This window comes from Bombus vosnesenskii, unplaced genomic scaffold, assembly GCF_011952255.1.
Source record: "Bombus vosnesenskii isolate JDL3184/JDL3185 unplaced genomic scaffold, Bvos_JDL3184-5_v1.1 scf7180000013304, whole genome shotgun sequence".
Taxonomy (NCBI): domain Eukaryota; kingdom Metazoa; phylum Arthropoda; class Insecta; order Hymenoptera; family Apidae; genus Bombus; species Bombus vosnesenskii.
The window spans coordinates 3,519,095-3,543,785 of NW_022882953.1; the positions used below are offsets into that span (position 1 = coordinate 3,519,095).

The 24,691-nt window shown below is 35.5% G+C and overlaps 1 protein-coding gene across 6 annotated transcripts in view; it reads right to left on the bottom strand.

The window, feature by feature from the left end:
* Positions 1–24,691, bottom strand: part of LOC117234263 (potassium voltage-gated channel subfamily KQT member 1) — a 134,343-nt gene that overhangs the window by 35,353 nt on the left and 74,299 nt on the right. For 4 of the 6 annotated variants that reach the window (XM_033495295.1, XM_033495293.1, XM_033495292.1 and 1 more), the window contains exons 2-3: positions 17,885–18,437; positions 302–392 (exon numbers count right to left, since the gene is read on the bottom strand). In XM_033495295.1, coding sequence (XP_033351186.1) covers positions 302–392; positions 17,885–18,437 — 644 coding nt within the window. The remainder of the gene's footprint in view (positions 1–301; positions 393–17,884; positions 18,438–24,691) is intronic. The other 2 variants (XM_033495296.1, XM_033495297.1) reach the window with 1 other exon arrangement.

Here is a 24,691-nt window from a genome sequence, read left to right on the forward strand (position 1 = left end):
ACTACCATTATCAATTTAAGATAATTATCAAATGATGATCACGATTGTATAGTTTTTTTTTATTTATTTATTATTATCCATGTTTTCCGGCTTTGGAAGACTTCCGGTTAGCCATTATATTGAACTAAAGAGTAGACGTAACTTGATCTTAAACCTAACTTGATTTAATTTAAAACTTATAGTCATGATTACGAGCGACAGATGTAAAAATTCTCGAAACATCTATTCAAGTGCACTATGAAGAAATTTTTATATAATGGGTGTAAAAAATTGACGATGAATATAGTAGAAAGCTACTTACCATCCAAAAGAGGGTTTCGTTCGCGAAATTACTGTACTGGTCTATCGTCGACAAAACGCTAAATATGAGGCACACCAATACCACCATGAACCTGGAAAAAAGTAATTTCGATTAACAATTTCATTATTTTGCGCTCGTTATTTACCAATGAGTTGATTAAAGGATTCCTTCCGAGTTGTCGAACCGTTTAATACTATGAATTTTAAGATTATTTATTGATGTAACGCGGTAACTCTCTTAAATTACCATTCCAATAATAAATGTAATAAAATTTATACGTTGAAGGTTTAGCACAGGACTGCGACAATATTATCGAAGTATCTTTACGAATATCTTTTAGTTTGTTTGGAAAATGTAGAGAAAGAATTGTTCGGTACAAGGTTTATACGCAAAGTTTATAAGGTCTAACAAGTTATGAGGTTTGGCGGAGTGAAGTCTAGTAGTTAGAGAGATACGGTTCCTGTTGAAATTTCCGAGAGATGTTCTACTTGCTATTCGACGTCCTCTGACATTCTGGTTACTGTTTGACTTATTACGACCATCTGATTTCTACTGCTAATTTCAACTTTAAACGGAAACTAACATCGCTACGCTACCAACTTTACAACTACAATCGCAAGAGCAAGATACAAACGATACTATATTTTCAGACTTCGTGTATTCGTGACTTTAGCATTGTCGAGGAAGATTTTTCGTTCAACAATGAACGTAACAGTGTAATAGTATCAGCTACGATTCGCTCAAATTTACAAACAGATAAACAAATCACAGTTTTTAGATGAAATATGTAGTCCTATTTTGAATAGAATTCTATGTTCCAAATATTTCTACGCTCTTAATCTCAATGAAATTATATAATAAGAATCCAATGGTTTTTCTAACGGTTAGCTTTGTACGCAAATATCTTGTTGATCTGGAAAGGATTAAATAGGTTTATCTCGTACAATTAAACGATTGAAATAAAAACGTTCATCGTTGGCTTCCACTTTGTTATACAGACTCGAAGATGGTATCCCGCTGGGGGTAGCCATCCGCATGTTATTTAGCAATTAAGCTAGAAAAATTGACCGAATGTCCAGCTGGACAAATTGTAAAATATAAATTAAATAATAAAAAAAAGACTTTGCTATACTTATCACTTTCAGATACATTTCGTTCTAGAGCTCTTACATAAAATTTTTAATTTATTTCCTGTTATACGTATATAGCATTATTATATAACATTGTGTCAGGGAAACAAGGAATGAAATTTTTACTTCGACGTCACATACTACGAAAGCACTTAAATTTGTTAGTTTAGAATTTTATATAAAGATCCTCATGATTTATAACTGCTCATTTTCTGCATCGGAAAAGATCTATCCATCTTACTACATGGATATATTGGGAACGATGAAACAATAGATGATACGCCCGATTTATAATTGCGTCCTGCATTTTATCACGAATCATTGTCATTGAAAATTCATGAGACGCCAAACGCGTTACTTACGTCGCCGCATACATTATCAGTCAATAACAGCCGGGTCATGGAAGAAAGGACTTATTTATAAGCGAACCAATTCATATGCATGCATTACGTATCGATTCTAACCGTTTTATCATCGAGACATTTAGACAGCCGCCGAACTGGGACGTCCGCTATACCTTTATCCAAGTTTTGCAATTCATACGGTCTTCCGGCGAAAAGACACTTATAACGATATGCTATTTTTAGCAAAAACCTAGTTACTATTATATTATAATCCGTCGTTGAAAACAGCTCTCTAAAGTGGTAAGCTGCGCGTATCAATCAGTCGCGAGAGTCGCTGCACATCCTTAAAAGGTTCGTTTGATTAGAATAAACCACGCTTTATACAATATCATATTTATTTATTAACATGTAGGGAATAAATATTTCTTGGAATAAACATATTTATTTAAGCCGATTATCAGGCAATTACAATGAAATAAATAATCTTTGATCGTTAAGAATTTCAAACAATAAGACAATCGGGATTAAGTTGGGATTAAGTAAGCAGAACTTCTCAAACTTGCTGCATGTATTAAATAAGTCCGATAAATTCGAAATTTGTTAGTTTAATAGGTCAAGTGGGTGCAATAAACTAAGATCGCTTAATTCATTAAACCTATGGTGGCAATTATTCAATATTTCAAATAAATGAAACATATTCACAGAGCGATATCCAATCTATGGATCTAACGTTATTAAATAAATGGAAAAATAATAGGTGGTACTATTGAGGTGAATATTAAACTTGTTGGTTTGTTTCATAAAGAGACGAGTGATAAAATCGTAATAGTCAATTATATTAAAATCACTGCAGGTACAAGTACAGAATTAGTGTATTTTTTTTTATTTGGTAGAATTTTTACAATCGATTCTCATTGAGAATTATAAGTAAATTATTTTGGCGTGGTACTGTAACTTGGATTATAAATGTTTATAGTATGTTTGATTCTAGTTGAATCTAATGCTTAAATCTAAAGGGTAATGTCTTCTTAGTCTGCGGATTTGATCCGTCGTGTCAATTAATTGGGTAACTAATAGATTTTGGTAGTTATTAACTTTTATATTATATCTGTTACTGAATTTGGATATTTCTTCTTTAACTGTGGGTACTACTATTCAACTCTCTAACCGTTCGCTATTCGACTAACTATTCGACTATACGACTGTCCTAGAGAGCACGTTCGTTCATTTGTATCGACAGGTGTTATTATAAAAAGTTCAATTGTAAACTCCGGTTGACGATTACAAATAACGGCAATAATATTTTGTCCGAAGTTCGTTTACTTTAAGACCTTGCAAACCTAAATAACGTTGGTATTCCAAGGCACAATAATATGAGTCTCTCCCGATTCAAATGTTCCGTTGACTCATGTGGCGCTACACTATTATGAGATTAAAGAAAAAATTGCAGGTCGTCAAAAATTAATTAACGATACAGTATCTAAATAAAACTATCACTAAGATTTCCTAACTCTGTTCTTTCAAAAATCGACTATCTTTTCGTATCTTGTAGTAATCTTGTACTCAACTTACTAATCGCGTAATTAATCGACTCCCAAAGTTAGTTAAATATATGTATAAGGCTTGTAGTATAGGTTATACGACCTCAAGATAGCCACACTATCCGAACTAGCTTCTCTTCTCTAAATTATAGTAATTAACTCGACGGCACGTGATCCTTTCGACTCACGATATGCCCGTCTCGTGTGCATACGATTACTTTATACCGCAATATCTTCGAAAAATTTATTTGAAACTTTCAGACGATTCTTTTATCATCTTCTTTTTCTAACAACAGAAATCCAAACTAAAAATATTCTACTGGCTCATTGGCAGACGCTTCAACTTAAACATGCAGAGTAAAATAATGCTATATAAAGCCATATTAAAACCTGTTTGGGCCTATGGATCTAACTATGGGGAACAACGAGTAATTCCAATATAGAAATTCTCCAACGATTCTAATCGAAATCTCTAAGATCCTTAATAGATGCGCCTTGGTATGTTACCAACGAAACAATACATCGCGATCTTAAGATAGCCACAGTTAAAGAAGAAATATCCAAATTCAGTAACAGATATAATATAGGAGTTAACAACCACCAAAACTCATTAGTTACGCAATTACTTGACACGACGGATCAGTTTCGCAGACTAAAAAGACATTACCCTTTAGATCTAAGCATCAGATTCAACTAGAATCAAATATACTATAAACTCTTATAATCCAAGTAAATAATTTACTTATAATTCTTAATGAGAATTGATTGTAAAAAATCTATCAAAGAAAAAAAAAATTTTCTTTTCCTGTGTTTCTCTTAGAAAAATATACAGAAAAAAATCTCGTATAATATTTTTCTTTCACGTTTCTTCCCATCATCGAAAATGAGTGAGATAGTTAAGGTGGTCAAATTGAAACGAGACACCGTATACTTACGGTTGAAATACATGCTCCGTACGAATAATTGAATCTGTAGAGATTTGAAAGGAACAATGAGGACCGTAATTGCAATGCAGTGATAAATTACTGGTTGAATTATATTCGTTTAGGTCACGAATGCACACATTATTAAATCGATTCGCGCAACCAGAATCGTCGTTTCGCGTGTTCGGACATTTTCAGATGGCCAGAAAAATATTTATTAAACGTGTCGATGAGAATACAATTTTTAGGTTGCGCAAATCGCTTTTCTACACATTGATACATACATAGATTTCGCGATTTCGAGACCTCAAGATCCATCGTCTTTTTCTGGATTGGATTGCACGAATTTCCTTCTCTGTGAATTCCATCTTCATCTTCTCGCGAACTTATTACAGAAAACAATCTTTTTTTTTTTGAGAATTTCACGGACAGATCACGTCAAGTTGCAGCTTCGCAATTCGATTAGATGTTCCATTATATCTCTCTATCTCTGAAGCAAACTTACGTGACTTACTTGAATCTCGTACCGTTGTTAAGTAAACCACTAAACAGCCTCCCATTCAACTGGAACCAGCGCTAAACGCGCGTTACACGACGACCTATCATTCATCGTGATTTTCTTTTTCTCAGATTTCATCGAATTTCAGTTGGTTACAAAAGTCAGTTACAGAAGTTTCCTAAAATTGAACTTCTATGTACAAGCAAGCATTTGATGTAACACGGGTAGCGGATCGATCTCGCGATATTTCCAAGAAATTCACTTTGTATTCCCTGTGTCACGCAAACGATGAAAATTTCCAAAGCGACTCAACAAATTTTTCCGTGATTATACACAGGCTCGAATGAACTCCAAAGCAATTTAATTTATGTCGGTGGTTCGTATCAGCACGCGAAGACAATCTACGAAGCGATGCGGAATAACAAACGAAGCAAACGCGATAGAATATGCACGAGCACGATATGTAGGGCGATATTTAACAGTTGGAAATGCAGATATCTCGAAATTTCACAACTTGGCTGGACTACTTTGATTCGATTTAAGGCTAATCTCGCGTATCACCGTCGACCTTATCGTAGCGACTTACTGTCGACGTTGGTTTAAGATTCTCCGGTGAGGAGAATGCGACGACGGTTAGATGGGAATGTCGTGAGCGGAGAACGATTTCGAAGTTTGCAAACTTTACGACGTTGATAAATTTTCCAAGCTTATGGAATTTCGAAGAATTTTCCATAACAACCCTATGCGACAACGTTCTATAAAACTGTTCGTAATACATCTTTCTTTTTTACAAAAAATTTGATATTTCAGAAGAACATAATAAGTTTAATCGTCGATTCTGCACAACAACGTCTTATTCAGTTATTCCATAAATTTTGTCTCTTTTTTATTTAAAGTTTAATGTGAAATTACAGAAGAACATTGTCACTTCGTCAGTTCAGTCATCAACGTATTTTTACAAAGTTTTTGTTATGTTCTATTAACGAATAGTTTCCATGCCATACACACAAGGTATGCCAACTAGAGAAAAACTCGTTAAAGCCGATTTGTTTCGACCGATGTAAAAAGTATTGAAAGGATTAATAAAAGTGATGAATGTACAATGAGAGATTGTAAATTATTCATTCACGAAAAAGTAACGTAATCTATTATTTCACCTGCAACAACCTCGTACAAAATCCTCTAAATTCTCCGCAATTTTCTACCAAATAATAAACCCTGCAACTTTCAACGATACGCTATTGAGGTACAATAGAAAAAAAAGAACACGGCGCCGTACAACACCGTAGAAATGAAAAAAAGGGAGCCGAACGTGGACAATTATCATAGTAGGTCGATGAAGGTGACCCGCAAAGCGAAGGTAGCCTAAGGGGTGTGTAAGATCGAAATTATAGTCGGCCGACACGCCATCTTAAAGCGTGTTCCAAAGCGAGCCGACTTCGTTAACGCGCCGTTCGTCGTTACTTAACGAGCTATCGCTTGCTAATAAATTACTTGCACAAGCGGATGAATCCACCGCAACGTTTACCAAAGCCTTCGGATTTCCTACCGTAATACCCGCGAAATCATCTCGGCGTTTATTCCATCGTAAACGTCGAATGGGAAACGCTATCTGTCCGTGGAGATGTCGGCCGCATTTCAATTCGCATCTCTGGCCGTATGTACCACCAGCCGTTGATTATCGTCACTGTTTTCTCGTTTCGCTTGTACACACGATGAATTAATAACAACGTTTAAATGAAACAGATCTCGCCAGTTTGAATCTCAGGAAGTGGTGGCTGGAAATAAAGAATTTCGTGCTTTCGGATAATAACGTGAAAATTGATTTTGTATTACGAACGAAGTGAAACTTCTAATCTCTTACGGTCTTTGATGATGAAACTTTAATTAAGTTCATGTTCTTGTTTATATTTAAAATAAAAAAAGATATATAAATCTTTCCTAAATCGACATCCAAAAGTTATTCTGTTTATTATTGTCCGTAGTAAATTCACTATTGTTTGCATTCAATCGGAGAAAAGATAACTTTCATTCAAAAACCGATCGTGCGACCAGTTCGATAGAAATAGATATATTAAAATATACCTTTGAAAATATAAAATATATTAAAAATATTAAGTGTCGTTATAATGTATATAAAGTATAAGGAAGGTATAAAAGGACTGTGTACTTTTAGTTCTATGCTCTATTTCGTTTCTTTACATTTAATTATCATAAAGTCGAGTTTTAGCTTTAAAATGTAAAAATCGGTAAAATAATATTTTATTTTACATGGTTGAAATGTTTTCTTTCAACGTATATCGCGGAACAGCCCATACAGTTAGTGTGTTCACGACGTGGTCGACGTCGATAGGCTCTTCATCGTGGAGGATAGTCGAGGAGTGCTCGAGAATTTATCCCTTGTTGGTCGACCAGCTCTATCAAGTGGTCTGCGAGCAACGTGTCACGAACGACGTTCCTCTTGTTTCTGTATCACCAAAGAGGATTTACGATTGTTTACCCTCTTTTGACGTTCACTTCCCCAGTTTTTATCTCAAGTTTCGAAAATTCGGAACTATGCACGTGTCACGCTAAGAACGTGAACGAATCTCAGCAACTTTAACCACATAAAAAAGAACCATAAAAAAGAATACAGTGACAAACATTATGAGTTACCATTGCTATTTACGATCATTTTTTTTCGATTGTAACACAATCCAGATCCAAAAAGTGTAATATTTAACACCATCTTTTCAAACAATATTATTTACGAATGTTATAATTCGTTTGAATAGACGTAACTTTTTATAGGAATTATCGTTGCAAAGCAATCCCTCTAAAAGGATTTGATTGAAATCTGTAATTTCCCTTTGTAAACTGAATTATTGATTCTAGACGAATCAATATTTCCTACTAATTGCAACATTCCGTGTATAGTTAGAAGAATCAATGGGAAAAATTGGACGCGTGGTTAAGCATAGTGAGAAAGCATCGTGTAAATCGTAACCAGTTACATCGGACCGGTTGAATCATATTCGTCGAATTAATTTCGGAATATCGATTAAACTGCGTTCGAGTGTTACTCATATACAAGCGCGATCCATTCATTGATTGTTTCTCTCGTAGTTAACCGCAATCCAAATCACAATGGTATTCTAGTGTTATCGACGTTTATCCTGGGGATTGACGGGTAGGACGAAATTTTGCGATTAAAATCACTTGTATAACCGCTATTATCACTTAGCTGGGTATCGTTATGATTAATTTCGTAAAACAAAAACAACCATAGTTTAGGTATTAGAAATTAGGTAGAAAGATAAGTGTAAAATAATATAGCAAGCAAAATAGACATTGACTCTACTTAAATATTTCTACATACATCGACGTATGATGTTGATATTTAAATAATTGTTGTTCTTAACATAATTTGAATCTATTTCGTGGAAAGACTTCTGGTTAGTTATTAATATTCAAGTCCTCGATTTCATTAATGCAATACATCGTAAAGTATAGTTTGCTTATGAATGCGACAGAGTGGTGTAGAAAGATCAATAATAATACCTATCCAGACGTACAAGATTTATTATGCTAGAAGTTGACACGAATGCATACTTATTTCGCATAGGTTACGAGCCAATTTTCCAGTAAATCAAGCGTTTCGTAAGAAAATGTTTCATACGGTACACTTCCTAATCTTCCTAATTTTTGAAAAAAAAATTTATATTTTGACAAGCATTTATAAATAAGCAGAATTATAAACAGAGATTTAAAATTTATTCGTACAGATAGAAAGTAATTATACGCTTAACACGCTCCCAATACAATTTAATATAATTAATAACAAAAAGTGTAAAAATATTATGCTGTAAACGAACGGTGCGTAGAAGACTTCAAACAAACATCAACTATGTACGATATCAAACAATCATTGAATTCATATCAAGTACAATAAATACGGGCGACCAACATCTGAATTGTATGTCCGCACGCAAACAGAATATATCCATGAAATTTATAAATACATGTATCAAATTGTAATTTCAATCATATTATCTCCGCATTTCGATATCGATGATAATCTCCTTAGTGGATCATAAACATATTACATTCTCTTAAACAGAAATATACGAAGACTCTCGAAAAGCTTCCAATACCAATCACAATCGCGATTAATTGAAAAAATTATAATCTTCTCGATATACACAGTACATCGTTTATTTGTTCTAAATTAAAATCTAAAAGATTTGTCGGATCATTTCTTCGAGCTAATAATTCTCAACGTTCGAAAAAACATTTTCTCGATTCCGTAACTATTCTGTATATTCCATGCGTGTATTATATTAAAAAAAAAATACCAATTAACAATATCACACTACCTTTCTTTCACATATCACCTACCAAATTATCTTCTTCGTCCATTCTTTCCATTGCAATCGTAAATCTCTGACAAGATCAACGTTTAGGCGAATATGACACTTAATTTATTTCGACTTTCCGAAAAATTTTCGAGCGGAACTCGAGATGTTGGACGCGGATCGATTCGTTTGCCGAGCGAATATATTTTTCTATTTTACGAGCGCAGGCGACCGACCGTTAAAAAATTTAACGATGCTCGTGTAAAAGATTGAAATACGAGAAAATTCATGCCACGCTCAACACAGAAAGATCGCGCGCATGTATCGTCAAGCATGATTTCCGGGCTAAAAATAACAAGCGGCACGCAAATAGCTAGCCTATGCATTGCACCTAATAAGCAATGCTGCTATTTATGCGGCGACAAAGTAGGCCGAAACGTTAGGGTCGTTCCTATTTATTAAACGACGATGTTTCTTCTCCGACCATGAGAGATTATCGTTAGTGGTACTGCAGCGAAAAAGGTCGCAAGAAATCACGATTTTTTGTTTAATGGATATATGAAGTATCTTCTTAAAATTAGTTAAACAGGAAATTTCTTGATATTTTGTACCTTGAAAAATGCTAATATACGTGAAGTGTATGCGTGATTCTAGCTAAATCTAATGCTTAAATCTGAAGGGTATTGTCTTTTTAGTCTACAGATCTGATCCTAGTGTCAAGTAATTGGGTAACTTTTCTTTTTTTTGCACGTGGAGAAATCCTCATGGACACTCCGTTGCTGCTAATAATCGGTAAAAGCAGAGTAGTATCGGACTCCTACCAACTGAAACTCCGCGATGACCATCCTACGCGTATGACAGGAGTGCTCCAGGAGTGCTCCAGGAACCTCTTATGAATTATCTTCTGTTGCACCCCTTTCCCGTGTCCTCTTGTTCGAGCCAGTCCTAATAATTCTCTGTCTGTTTAATTTGGCGTTAGCAATCCCCCCTTCTAGTCGTGGTCCGTTGGGACGGCGATGAAGCGGCTCTAGGCCGCCTGACTGCCATCCCCTTCCATCGTCTTATTCTACAAGGGTGAGAGTTTTTCTTTCTCTCCCTTTCTGCTCGCTCCTTTGCGAACATAACTCGCTCGCAGAAGAGGCGGACAGCCTCGTATTTCTGTGGCCAGCTCAACATCGCTTCTGTAATCGCCAAGGAGATTAATCTTTCGCCTATGGGTATAGCGGGACAGCTCCCACGCCGGACAAAGCTCGTGCTGCGCTGTGTCCCTGCCCTCCCCGCAGTGGTAACAGATGTTCATCGTCTCCCGACCGATTTTCCTCAGGTACTCGCCGGACACGCCGTGTCCCGTGAGCACCTGGGTCATCCTGTAGGTGAGCGGGAGGCCGCGGCGGCTTCTCCATGTCTCCCAGTTTGGCAGGACCGCCTCCGCCCTCAATGTTCGCCTCCCTCGTTGATCAGCTGAGATCGACACTGGTCCCAAGCGTCCTCCTCAGCGGTTCCTAGGTCGTTTGGGGCCGCCTGCTCGGTCGAGTCTTCTCCCAGTTCCCATACTCTCATGCGGAAGTAATTGGGTAACTAATGTGTTTTGGTGGTTGTTAACTCCTATATTATATCTGTTACTGAATTTGGATATTTCTTCTGTAACTGTGGGTATCTTAAGGTCGCGATGTATTGTTTCGTTGGTAATATACCAAGGTGCATCTATTAAAGATCTTAGAGTTTCTTATTGGAATCGTTGGACAATTTCTATATTGGAATTACTCGCTGTTCCCCATAATTGGATCCCATGGGTCCAAACAGGTCAGAAATATTGGCTTTATGTTTTCTGAATATCGAATTATTAACAACTCATAGCGAACATATTAATGCAATAACTTGGATATACTCTCTGTAAAATTGTTCGATTAGAAATCTGTCGATTCTTAATTCTTTTGCATATCTTCGTAGGAAATAACCTGCATACACTGTATCATCTGATTTGTTTAAATAGATACATATCCGACAATTTCACACATATCAATTTTATTCTTACACTTTTCGAAAGTCTTGGAATATTAAGAATTCGTTTCAACTCGAATTCAACTCATATTCAATTGGAAATTCGAAAACTTGTCAGAGACACAGTAAAGCTTACAACATACGTATGATGCGGAAATTTAAGGTACAACTTTACGAGTATTCCGAATATTATCCATGTTACATCGGCCTTTTTAAAAATTTCGCCACTGCAACGAGCCAGTTTTACGAAACGGACGAAAAAGCTTGCTGCCTTGAAATATTGGAGAAGTAAATGTATAAAAATATGCATCAAATGTACCAAGCAGAGTCTAGACGCAGAATTATAATTTTCTTTTGCTGCTGCAATCCGAATTTTGATAAAAATATAAAGAACTATAATATACTGTTAATGTACATTTCTTGTAATTACGTTGGAAATTTCCCTTCTTTTATATCAAAAAATTTGTTAAGGAAAACGACGCGATGTCTACGGCAGAATTAAAATCGTTTTACTAAGAAACTATTAAAACCATCGTTTCATGCATCCCCTGAAGACACTCTCGATTATACGCGAGCCACACAATGCGAGTCAATTTCCTTTGTTCGACGAAGGAACGATGAATATTCGTCTCCAATTTCGCATCGATTGTAGGAAAACATGCGTGTGTAACAATGGTGCAACCAGTGACAAGTATTCGTTCGGATAAGACAAATAGATATTGCAAATAAAGTTTCTGTTAACGTTGGAAAACAGATTATGATTAAAAATATTTGCACTGCTGGTAATGGAATTTATAATAGCTACTGTATATTGTAATGAGAATATAATTTACGATGTTTACTGAGATTCGTGGACAGTGGTACCATCAAGTGTCGTACTACGAGCTTTCTAATTATTTCAAAATGAATGAATTATATAATTCGCTAATAAGAAACTTGGAACAAAACTTGGACGTTGGAGGTCGTGACAATTCTAGGTAAGATAATTCATTTTAAAACAAGAGATATAAATCGTGAAATTTATTAAATAGAATATATGTGGAAGCTATAAATAATTATTAATTTCATTGTTGCATGCTTCAAACGTATTAATTTAACAGATTTCTCTTAGATTGACTCTACTCTGTTAACCGGGAAAGAGGAGTTTCTGTGCTAATCGAAGGGTATTACATATTTTTACGTATTAATTTTTTAACTTCCACTGCCTCTTTACTCCTTAAAATAAATTTCCCTCTTAGTTGTTTCAACGTGAAACCATGAAACAATTCAAATAACTTAACATCCTGAAAATTCATTATATAATTTATAAACCTAGGACTCTCAGTGCTTAATACTGAAAATGTAGAGAAATTATGCAACGTATTCCTTATGCGTCTGATGACCAACAAATTATTCAACTCAATGAAATATTGCACAGTAGAAAATAATTTATCACTAATATATTTTCGCTGTCCATTCAGCTAAAATAATTAAAATCACGCCGTTAATTCTTCTTCGTACTGACTATTACCAAATAAATTAAAGCAAATAATTTTCAATCTAAAGCAACAAGCCATTTTTTAATATCACTGTATCAACTATTATATCTACTATCATGTTTAACTAGCGGTCTATACGGAATTCAAATCTCTTGAATGTTAAGTATTCTGAACTGGAAAATTTCTTATAGGCAACACGCAACGCGATGACTATCACCACGAATATAATATTTATTTCCATTTTGCATATTCTACAGGATACAATTAACCATAGCAGTGTATGATTAAGCTGTTACTTCGGATTTCTATTATGTAAAATTGTACGAAGCAAATAGAAATTAAATCTTCTTTATCGTTTGCGACAAATTATCATCGCAACCATTAGCTCGATTAATTGATGTCTAGAACAGAAAGAAGAACCGTCTGAGCTCGGTCGACGATCATTGCGAAGTGTGAAACGATTTATAACTCATGCTGAAACGTTCGGCAAACAATTCAACCGATATAAGACAAATAGTCCTGTGATAATTTTCACGACAAAATGATAAATATTTGTACAGCTAGTTGGACTTCGATTAATATCATTGAACCATAATTTTTCTTTTGGACAAGGAGACTATGATCACGGATAAGAAACAGATTAGGCCTTTGGTCTCATGAAATTTCGTATTGTACGACCTGAAATCCCAATTTTCCACATTTTTCTCAAATATTAAGTATTTATTCTCGTGACACTTAATTTTCGTGACAATTTAATTATTGGAATGGTAATGTACAATAGTAGTATTTCAGAAGATGGAAGAACTCGGAATTTACTTCTTTTCTACCTGCAATTCTAGTTTCTACAACTTTCTGTTACTTCCTTTCCTTTATACTAATCTCCAACTTTCACAGAATAGTTTCATGAATGAAATCAGTTTACACGTGTAGCCAAATGAAATTATTTGAAACGAATCTTTCTATTGACTTCTGAAAACATCCATAATTCTCGTGCCAAGAAGACGGATGCACATGAGCTAATGATAAAATAAAATGAATCACGCGCCCGCTCAAATGAGTCATGAATGCGTGAAATTTATCAATTATGGTACTTATGATATCCCCCTGGGGGTAGTCATCCACATGTTATTTAGCAATTAAGTTAGAAAAATTTACCAAATGTCCAGCTGGACAAATTGTAAAGTACAAATTAAATAATAAAAAAAAATTTAACAATTATTAATTTCTAACGCGTCGTTCAAGAGTTCGGTATGTGATGTTCCGTTGAACTTTACGAGGAAATCGGTTCGATTGAACCACTTGGAACATCCGCCGAGCGAACTTGTAACCGAAATCGGTATTGATGTTTCGCGAAGCTTGCAATTATGATAAAAGGTATCTAAACAATAATACACGGGGAAACCAGATAAATTATGCGGTTAGAACGATGTTCGCGCCGAACGAAAAACGGATTCACGCTTGCGGAAATGAATGGCGCGTTCGAAGAGTGACAGTGGATGCGTGGAGAGCAAAATGAAACACGCTTCCGTGATAATTTCCGATCGTGCCGTTTCGCATCGTGAAAAGTGCGATAGTGCAGTGTATTATCGCGAAATCAACACAGATCCGGTCAAATCTTTCGCACACGCAAACCGAGAAAAATAAAGAGAGAGAGAGAAAGAGAGAGAGGAAACGAAGCGAGGATCGATCAAAAGAAAAAGGAAGCGCAGGTGGATAGAAACAAAAGAATGGAACAACGAGGGAAAGTGACACGAACGCAAGCTCATTAAAAAGCGCCGAGGAGAATCGTTTCGCTGCAACAGGAAATTAACGAGAAACGATAAGAACAACCGTTCGATGCCGGTCTCGTGGTACGCGATAAAAAAACGAGAAAGAGGGAAAATAAAAAAAAAAAGAAGGAAGCGTGAACGTGGTTGCGTTCGTGCGATCAATAGACTTCGATGCCACACGTACCATCATGACGTATACTTTGTTTTCGTAATGAATTATTTAAAGGACTGCGGTACTTGGCAGCAACTTTGGAAAAAAGGAGGTCCGCGGGGAAAAACAAAGAGGGAGAATGAAAAACGGCAAAACGCTGAATAATGCATGAGGACCAAAGTATTTTGATACTTATGCAGGTGATTGAGAACGTGGGCGGATCAAAGATGGATTTTTACTGTACACGAGGCCAGAGAAGCAAACGGGAATAAAACGGCGGTCAGGAACGATAGAGAAACTCCAGGGTAGCGGAGTACTTTCAACCATCGGCAGTTTGGCCATTCCTTTTAGTCAGCTTTTACGATGGCGTTTATTTGCAACGCTCGCCTCGCGAAACGCTGCATCGTCCAGGGTAAGAATACTTCATAGGGTATCGAGCGACGGTGATAACGTTTTTACGATTTCACGATTTGAGCGTTGAGAAATGGGACTGTTTGCGTTAATGCGTGTGTATTTTTGTTTTCCTTTCCTTTTACGTCCGCTCTTATCGTTACGTGATGGCAACGAAGTTTCTACCAGAGGAAATATTTTGCACGATATTTATTAATCTCGAATAGGATTATATTTTACATGATTAATTGATATTATAATGCGATAATAATCGTTTTCTACGTCGTAAAAGTAATTGATAATACTTGATATATTTTTGTGATTGCTTCGTTTTATTGTAAATGAGTTTCCATTAATAAATCATAGCGGATCATAAAAACCCTGTGTGCGTCAAGGGGTTGGCAGAAAAAATATTGCAGGTGCTTCTGACAGTCGAGAAAACCGTTTACGCTTCTTACGTTTAATATACTTCTTACGATTAATTTTATGAAGATGGAAAAAATTGATCGTAAACGCAGATGTATAAACTGTTGGAAACTTATTTTGGTATAAATAATACAAATAATCGATATTACTCTCCTACAAAACCAATACGCATTTACTTGGAATATCAGTGTTTTGACAATTACGAATGTTTGTCTCTTTACATTCTCCTTTTTCTCCCGTAATATTATACCAATCCTCTATTTCTCGATTGCAGATCGTAAAGAAAGATGGAACTTTATTCGAGTAGTAGCTCTAAACTTTAAAACCTAGTTTACTGCTACTGCTGCTGCTCGACTAACAAGTAATGATAGACGATAAATAAAAGTAGCTAATAATTTAAAACTCTCATTACGTTAAGCCTTTGTAACACTTTGTAACCCCGCGTGACTTAAAAGTTATGTTGTCACGTTTATCAAGTTACATAGCTATACAACGTATTGCCTATATGAATCAATTTTGTTGAAGTAATTTCTATCTTTCTTACGTCATAATAATTCATTATTATATCTTTTCCTTACGAACAATCAAGAACGTGATTAATAAACTGCGGATGTTTGTGCAAATTCATATTTTCATAACATTACGACGACTATTCTATTTTTCATATTTTACATACTTTTTCATATCACGTACATTCTGTACGTCTTGAAATTCCACGATATCGTAATATTATTGCTGTGAAACGAGCATATGGCAGTATTTGGCTTTAAACACGCGATATTGTTCGCAATAAAAAAGAAGTCATATTCACGCGTCGCATAAAATGGAAAAACGAGCGTGCATATTTTACGTAGCATCTTTTCCCATCGGGAATTCCCACGAGTGATCGAGAAACACCTCGAGCGTGTTTTGTCAAGTGGAACGAGCCGACAGAATCGACGTACAATGAGAAACGCGCACGGAGACCGAAGGATCACCGTCAAACAAGCTTCGACGTCTATATAATATAACAGAGGCGACGCAAAGACGATACAAAAGAATTTCGATTCACTTGTTGAATCGAACCGTTTCTATTTCGAATAGCTGACGTTGCTTCCTATATAGAACGGAGAAATATTTGTCTTCGAGAACAGAATGCAGGATTGCAAAGGTATAGAAAATGGTGGATGATCCTTGAGAGGAAATGAATGGGGCTATTGATTAAAGCATGCAGAAAGTACGAAAATATATATACGTCATTCCTATGACTTAATATTTAAATATCGATCAATTAAACTCCAACATATTGTTACGATCATCGTATTCCTCCAAGTCAGAAGAGACGACATATTTATTTACAGAAGTGAATTATCATTTAATAAAATAATAATTAACATTCTTTTATAAATTGTACAATCATTTAGTACATGTTCCTTGGTTTATAGTATTCTTCGAGAAAAAGCTAACGTTAGACAATTGTTTTTCCTCGTCTGTTTTCTGATATCTAATAAAAGTATAAGCTTCGAATCATTAACAGTATAGTGAAATTTCTTTAACAATTTCTCTAACTCTCTCTTTATTTATTGGCCAACTCGTGTCACGTATTAATTTCGTTAAGTTGTCAAAATGACTCTTTAAATATTGTCAAAGAAATAAACGATCACGATTGCCAATGGTTGACGCAACATGAAGAGAGATCTCAGTACTGAATACCAGAGTAACGAACCTGTCGATACGTCACTAATTCCTCGAGCAGTACGTTCAGAAAGGGAAATCTCTCTAATACTGATCCTGGAACATTAGCATACGACGAATCAATTTCACGTATGGTACATCGGGCAAAATGTCAGTTTTGAATATTAATCCTGACGAAATGTAACTACTCTAATCAGATAGATATTAACATATATCGATTTATCGCTATTCATTCTGCCCGCAGAGAAATCACATACGATATTCCGTGATAATTTTAATAGAAATTCGATTAAATAAAAGATGTTGATTGGATTTTCAACGATAAATATATTCTTATTTAAACAGCTTAAAGATAAGATGTACGAAAGTGTAACAAATTTTACGAGCCACTCTAAACATACGTAAATTTCAATCTCAGTAAAATTCAATCTCAGTCGAAGAATCCCCTCAATCAAAGATCGAATAACGAACATTGTAATCTCACATTTACCCGCATGTTAGATTGTTGCGCCATGAAACATCGAGAAAAACGATATAAATAGATGTAATTTACTTTAGAGCAAGTTCTAAAATAAGACTATTTAATGAAATTAGAGAGCATTCTACTTGAATTGCAAATTCACGCTCAAGTAATACAATTCTAACAACATATTAATATTTATCATTTAATCTGATCTAACATGTATGTTTACCTTTATCTTTATGTAAATTAACGTGGTTGTTAATGACCTCAACGAGCTGGTGCAACAGAAAAATGTAATTTAAAAGGAAAGGACAGAAACAAGATCTCGTTGAGAAACGACATCCATTACACAACAACCTGATACGATGTTCCGTTCGTTGTTACGATCATCGATGTTAACCATCGCAACATCTAACCGATATAGAACCTCTCTCGTAAAAACTGCATCAAAAGTACTCACACAGTGAAATGGTAGATGAAGCAGATCCACCCGCCAGGATGTTCCAGGAACACGTACAGTCTTTCCTGGAAAGTCTTGCCCTTTTTATGATGGAACACGTACTTGGCTTTAAAGGCCTGGTCGATGGGCAGATAGATCGGGTAATACGGATCGGGCACACCAGCTTGGTTCAAGCTAGGTGGCTCAACCTCCGTGGCGTTCATATCACTATTGATAATGTCATCTTTGCTCTTCTTCCGGCGATATTTCCTTTTCATCGGCGTGGGCACCCTCTTGTGGTGTGCCTCGCCGAATCTCGGCGACCGGAAACGTCTGAGGAATGTGAAACGACGACTAGGCGAAGAGCTGGCCTCGTCCATCTGCGTGCCGTTGTCCTCGGTGTCCTCGGTCTCGCTGCCCGGCGTTTTCAATGCCATGTCCTCCGATTCAAGGCAGTGCTCGGTGATGAGCTCGTCCTCGCTTGGCTGCAGGACGGCGTACGCCGTGCTCGACCGCCTTCCTGTGAGCCTAGAGCATTGGTCCTTGCTTCGTGGAAGACTCTCGTTGGTCTCACCTGGACATTTCCAGGATATTGCCGACTTGTGCTGAACTCGATAGATACACGCCGAGCGTCGCTTTCAGGAATCGATTTAACGCTAAGGATTTGCAGCTGACGAATAAACGCAACGTTTGCGAACAGACGCAAACAAACGTGAAGGAACACGAACGAACAATTATTAGTCTTCAACTGGTATCGTTCACCTAAGATACTTAAATAGAAAGTAAGGACCATTAACGCGTGTTTCACTGCCACGCGAATTTTATACATATGTTTACTTTGACCATTTTGACAACCACGATAGATCGAATTTTTACAAAATGTTATATTATATTTGTTCATATTTATCTGACAATGACATCTAGATTATTCACATTCTAGATTATTGTTCACGATGTGTACTATTGTACCGTCAAGCGACAGGATCGTGTTTATTAATGTTCGCTTGCGCTGCTGCTGGCAATGCAGTTTGCGGTTGCTCGTTAATGTTCGTCTCTGCTCATTCGTCAAGCGCAGATCCAGTTTAAGTATCGCGTTTGATGCTCGAGGCGGTAAATACGATCGAAATTGATTATAGGCTGCTTACTTTTGGGAACATTTCCAGTTCTAAGGTGATTTATGTAAGGTAATTTACGTAACGATGTGATATTGGGAAATGATTATGACACATTTCGGTACGATAGGAACAGGAATTAATAAATTAAGATCGAGTTTGTAAGATACACTCGCAGCAGGGATTAATTATATTTGAATTCGAAAATGTAGAATATAGTAACGCTGGTTTCTTTTGTGGATACGCAACGAAGACGTCAAGACCTTCTTCTCTTTCTTCTTTCAACGAAATATCACAGTACGTTAATCAATAATACGTAGATAATTTTAATGAATTCCTGAATTTTTAATGAGTCGTTCAACTCAAGTGGAAGATATCGTAACGTTAAGAGTGCTTCAACCGATTACAATTAGCGCTACGCTTCGTAAAAAAATCTGAAAAATTATGTCAACGATCGAAAATTCAGAAATCTTCGACACTTGCTGTCTCCTTATTACCCTGAAGTCTGACTTCATAGCGAACGGTATACTATGGGGAACTTCGTTTTTAAAACAGAAACTTTCTATGCGATATTATATTCCAATTTATATCTACATACATCTGATTAATAATTTTTAAATTTTTCATATCAACTATTTTTCCAGCATTCTTGGAGTGTTCGGATGTTCGAGTTTCGATTGAGCGAGCAATCGCTAAGCGACGAAAGAACTTTTTATTTTAATTTACATTTTAATGTTGCCTTCAATTAGAAGAAGAATGACCATTCGCTCGTTTGATCTAACCGCGCTTAAAAATTTCCAAATCTATTTCGATTTGACGATCTGGCTACTTTGATTTGCGATCCTATCACATCCTATCAATATTCTAAAAATGTCAGTAAATAGACGTCAGGATTGTAGCAGTAATTTTCGTTTCCATCAAATCCCGGGAACCAGTTTTATGTTTGATTCTTCTCATAGCTCACTGATTACTCGACCATTGACCGCTCGTTCGTTGCAATTGGCTTTTAGCAAAACTCCTAGTCAATTTTACGGGACAACGGACAACAATTCCTCAAACAGTTACAAACGCGTCACGCTTTTCCATCCTCGATCCTTTTCTATACCATCGCGTATTTCTAGAACATTCATCGTGTAATCGATTCAAGCAAACGATCGCTGGTAAAACGTTTCGATTGATTTCTGAAAAAATTTGTCAGTTCTGATTGTTTCGCGTGATACGTTAATAGCCAGAATGACATTCCATTGATGACAAATTCTATCGTCGATCATGCGACATCTCTATCTCGCCACATTGGCAGCTCGGTACGGCTTATGCGGCCTGAATTTTGTAACGCGAGGGAAGAGCGAATTTCTGGGCAAACGAGCCTAGGGATTTCGGGCTGATCGATCGACACGATGAATGGATGCTTCGAAGTACAAAAGAACGTTTGCCTCTCAATAGGATCGAAACTGATCAGTTTGGTTCTAATAAGTGCTTCGTCGTGGCTTCGATTGTGACTCTCGTCTGATGCTTCATTGTTGAGAATATTAATAAGCGATTAATAGGTGGAATCAAAAGATAAACGATTGATAGAAATAAAGATCGATAGAAGAATAGAGATCGGCGAAATTAAAATTATTTGCATGTAGCGGATTTAGATGTTCGAAATTTCAGTCACGCTAGGTACATTCTTAGTGACTCAAAAAGTATAAGAGATTTATTTCTAGATCCTATAGATAGAATTTAACATCCAATTTAAGTGTTTCTCGTTGCTCGATAGATTCAGAAGAAACATATTCCTCCGTGAGATTCAAAATTAATAAATTATCAGAAGTTATTAACTAAAGAATGTATTTCAATTGTGAATTTCCAGTCAGAAAATGATGTTTATTCTATTACGCCAAGCGTAATACTGAGAGGCGATCGATGTAGTATGTATAACCTTCAAGAATATGTCAATTATTCAAAAGAACATAAGATGAAAATATAAGGTTCTATGTATTTAATAAAAGATTTTCATAACCTTCGAGAAAAATTACTTTTTTCTTTAACACGCAACGGTTGTGCTTAGCAATAGTTTCCCATTGTAAAAAGCTATAAAATACTTAACTATTCTCTCATTTTATACACTGCTACCCGTCGTTTACCATCTACGACGTTCTGTAATAAAAAGAACCTGTAATAGCTAGAATATAAGAGAAACTACTTCTCATTAGAAGAAACTACCTAAATCATATGATAATATCATATCGACGATACTGGAGACCAACATTTCACGAAGCGATAATATTTATAGCCCTTATTCGCCACGCTGCTACGTTTAAATCTTTATTCTTTTAAGGAACAAAGAAAATATCGAAAATATAACACGTGTGACTTTAGTTTTCAACTAATAGTCGTAAGATGGAAATAAAACGCTGTTTCGTATTCAGCCTTCGAGCAACCGTATTTGCGACAGTGTTACGTCTCGCCGTTGGAATGTTATCACAAAAGAAGTGACAATCATGGTGCGTCTATGAAGTTTGCGACATTTATCATGCCGAGAACATACTTACTATTTAATATGAAAAGGCGATATTTCTTGAAAATTAATTATAATTGTAAATTCCGTTGCTTTCTATTCCTATTATTTGAATTTGGTATAAATAAATGGTATTGATTTGTTATGAATTCCACGAGCTCTAATTTTTCAAGTTAACTTTAAGTGAAACGGATGATTAAATTTCTAATAAATAGTAATAATACTAAAACTGTAATTTTGTTCTCTTCGGCGTATATTCGTTTAATTTGAATATCGTCTTGATTCACGTGCATCGTAGTTGTTATAAAAGTGATAAATAACATTATGAAAAAGTTCTCTCGGAACCATTACGAGATTTTAAATTACGGTATAAAGAATACGAGTATATTCAACATGGTTTTGTTATAGTATATAGTATCGTTTAACCTTTGAACTTTGATATTACTATTATATTATTTTAATAGGCATACTGTTTATCAACCAGTAATTAACTTGATTCAATGTGACAAATAACTGACGTTTGGATTGGGTTCATAGACTTGATTACGACATGTGCTCTACAAACAAATGATGAATTTCACCGCTGAATTAATTATTCGATTAATTGACCCGACTATAATCAAATTATACGGGCACGATTCACGGTAACAATCGTATCACCAAATAGCTGAAAATGACACGCAGCTGGATATTTGATATAAATGCATAAGGGCGATTGATAAAATATATTTTAAAATGTGTTTCAATAAAACATATAATACATTCTAACTTATTTAAATCAACTGTGATAATTTAATAACGTAATAACATTCCAATAATTTTAATTTAATATAATTTCACTACGATACATGATAATTAACGATTAACATAGTAATAATTTTTTGCGTTTTATAACCAACTATAATTCATAGCAAATATATACGGGGTATAAGTGACAATCTTAAACTACAAACTTTTATAATCTCTTTCCTTTCTCTCTTTGCGGTAGAACTTTCTTCCTACACTATTTTGATCGACAGGCAACGTACGAAGTCCCGACACTGACCACTCCAATACCGTGCGAATGCGAGACTTTTTGAACGAAGCATAACTATGACGTGTAGTAAGTAGAGATTCTAAGAATAAATTGGAACATAAAGGATACGAATACGATTCAATAGCGCGCAAAAGTTTTCAACAAGCTCGACCACCTTCTATTTTCTACCATGTATAAGGACAACGATTTTAATGAACCTTGGATATATCAAGAAGAATCTTCATGATCGTATCGTAAAATTATCACGAAAATTCCTTCTATGAGACACGCCGGCTGTAGTATTAACAAAGCAAGGAAATTGTACGAGGAATCTATCTCGCGCTCATTCCATTGATAAACAGATGAATCGTTCGCCGAGTAGGAATTATTCAAATATTTGATCCAATGAAAATCGTTAAGAATTCGCAATTCCAGCTAGCGCGAAGCTAGTTCTATCGATTGATTCTGATATTTTCTTTGAGAAATATTTACCTGTTTCTTACATTTCTTTTCCCTCCGTACTCTTTCTTCGTTTGTCCCGCTAATGAGTTTAGACTTTTACACGATCGAATCACGATTTTGCAGTGTCGCAGTAGATCAAGATTTTTCTATCTCGCCGCCGGTGTAGCAAGAGTAGCAAAAACGGCTGAGAGATTCGATTATCGACCACGTACGTGACGGTTATATTTCTCAGCATCAATTGAAGTAACGAGATTGCTCGACATGTCGCTGTATATCGGCTGCCTTCTATAGTACAACAGATCTAGACCGCTTATCTGTTGTGGAAAATCGGTCGAGTGAATATCGGAAGATACGAAATTTTACGACGCGCTGTTATTAATAAACGAAAATTCTATCGATAGCTAGTTCCATGGAGAATCGTGCAAGTGAGATAGGAAATTTTTCTTATAAGCGGAGGACTCAGATCAGTTTGTCGTAATTCGATACTTCGTGGATACTTGCGATACGATAACTTGTAATACGTGACTTGTAAAATTCCTGATTTATAATATTACTACGATGTGTATAAAAAGGCAGAGGGAAAGGCTATGGTGAGAAAATGTTTGCTACGAGTTTCAAAATGAAATCAGGTATTACTTGGTATTTTACATTATGAAGCAGTTCTATTATCAAACTTATTTTAAATGGCTTTAGCTTGTTTTTAATATAAGTAAATAAAAGTAAAGTTTCTTATCGGATTCGGACTGAGGCTATATTAAAAGACACGAGTTTTCGCGATCAAATTGTTGCGCAAGGAGATGGTGAAATTAGATTAAAAACTCTTGCATTGAAGTTCCATGATGGGAAAGCAGATGGTGACAAGCTGTTACTGGTTTGAATTTAACGCGTATTACATTACGTCGAAGAAGTATTGAAAATTACTGAAACTCATTTATGCTTTGTTCAAATATTAATTATATTATGTAAATTCGATATTCGCGATACAGATAGTACCTACGTCACAATAAAATCACATGAAAGATGGAATATTACTTGATACCTTATAATAGAAAGTAATTCTACTAACAAAGCTTCTTCTGATGCTTATATTTTAATAACAAAATCTGACATCGAAGATCGATCGGTAAAGTATTAGAGGAGCGAAAGTTTTGTAACGAGATTCTAACGGTATCAAAAGTCTTTGTTGATGGCTCGTTACGCGAAAGTCTATGAAGTAAAGTTAGACATTTCTGGCCTTAAAATTTAACAAAAGACTGAAATTATGATACAAGTTTAACATTCAAAATAAAAATGAAATATGATATTAGCAAACCAGATATGTATTCAGAAATACAAATAATTATAAAAAAATACTGGCAACAGTCGGTCACCTATATATTTTGGAGGCTGTAATACTGTGTTTTATCACGATCGGGATGAGTAAAGATACACTACTAACGAGATGACCCGATAATTTATGCTACAGGGCAGATTCTATACACTCCAGTGAATTCTACTTTAAACAGAATTAATTAGTGGACTTCGATTACTGAGTCTTCGTGGATTTGAAGCTTTACTGCGAAACTGTAAAAACGAATAAAACCGATAAAATTTCATCTATTTCTGTATTATTCCGTTATTTCTCTTTTGCCGCGAGTATCTTATGTTAAAAACAAATTAAACTCGGTAAAATCGAAAATTTTAATTAAATCCAAACGATCTTACTAAAAAATAGTCCTGAATTTTTAGAAATTTTT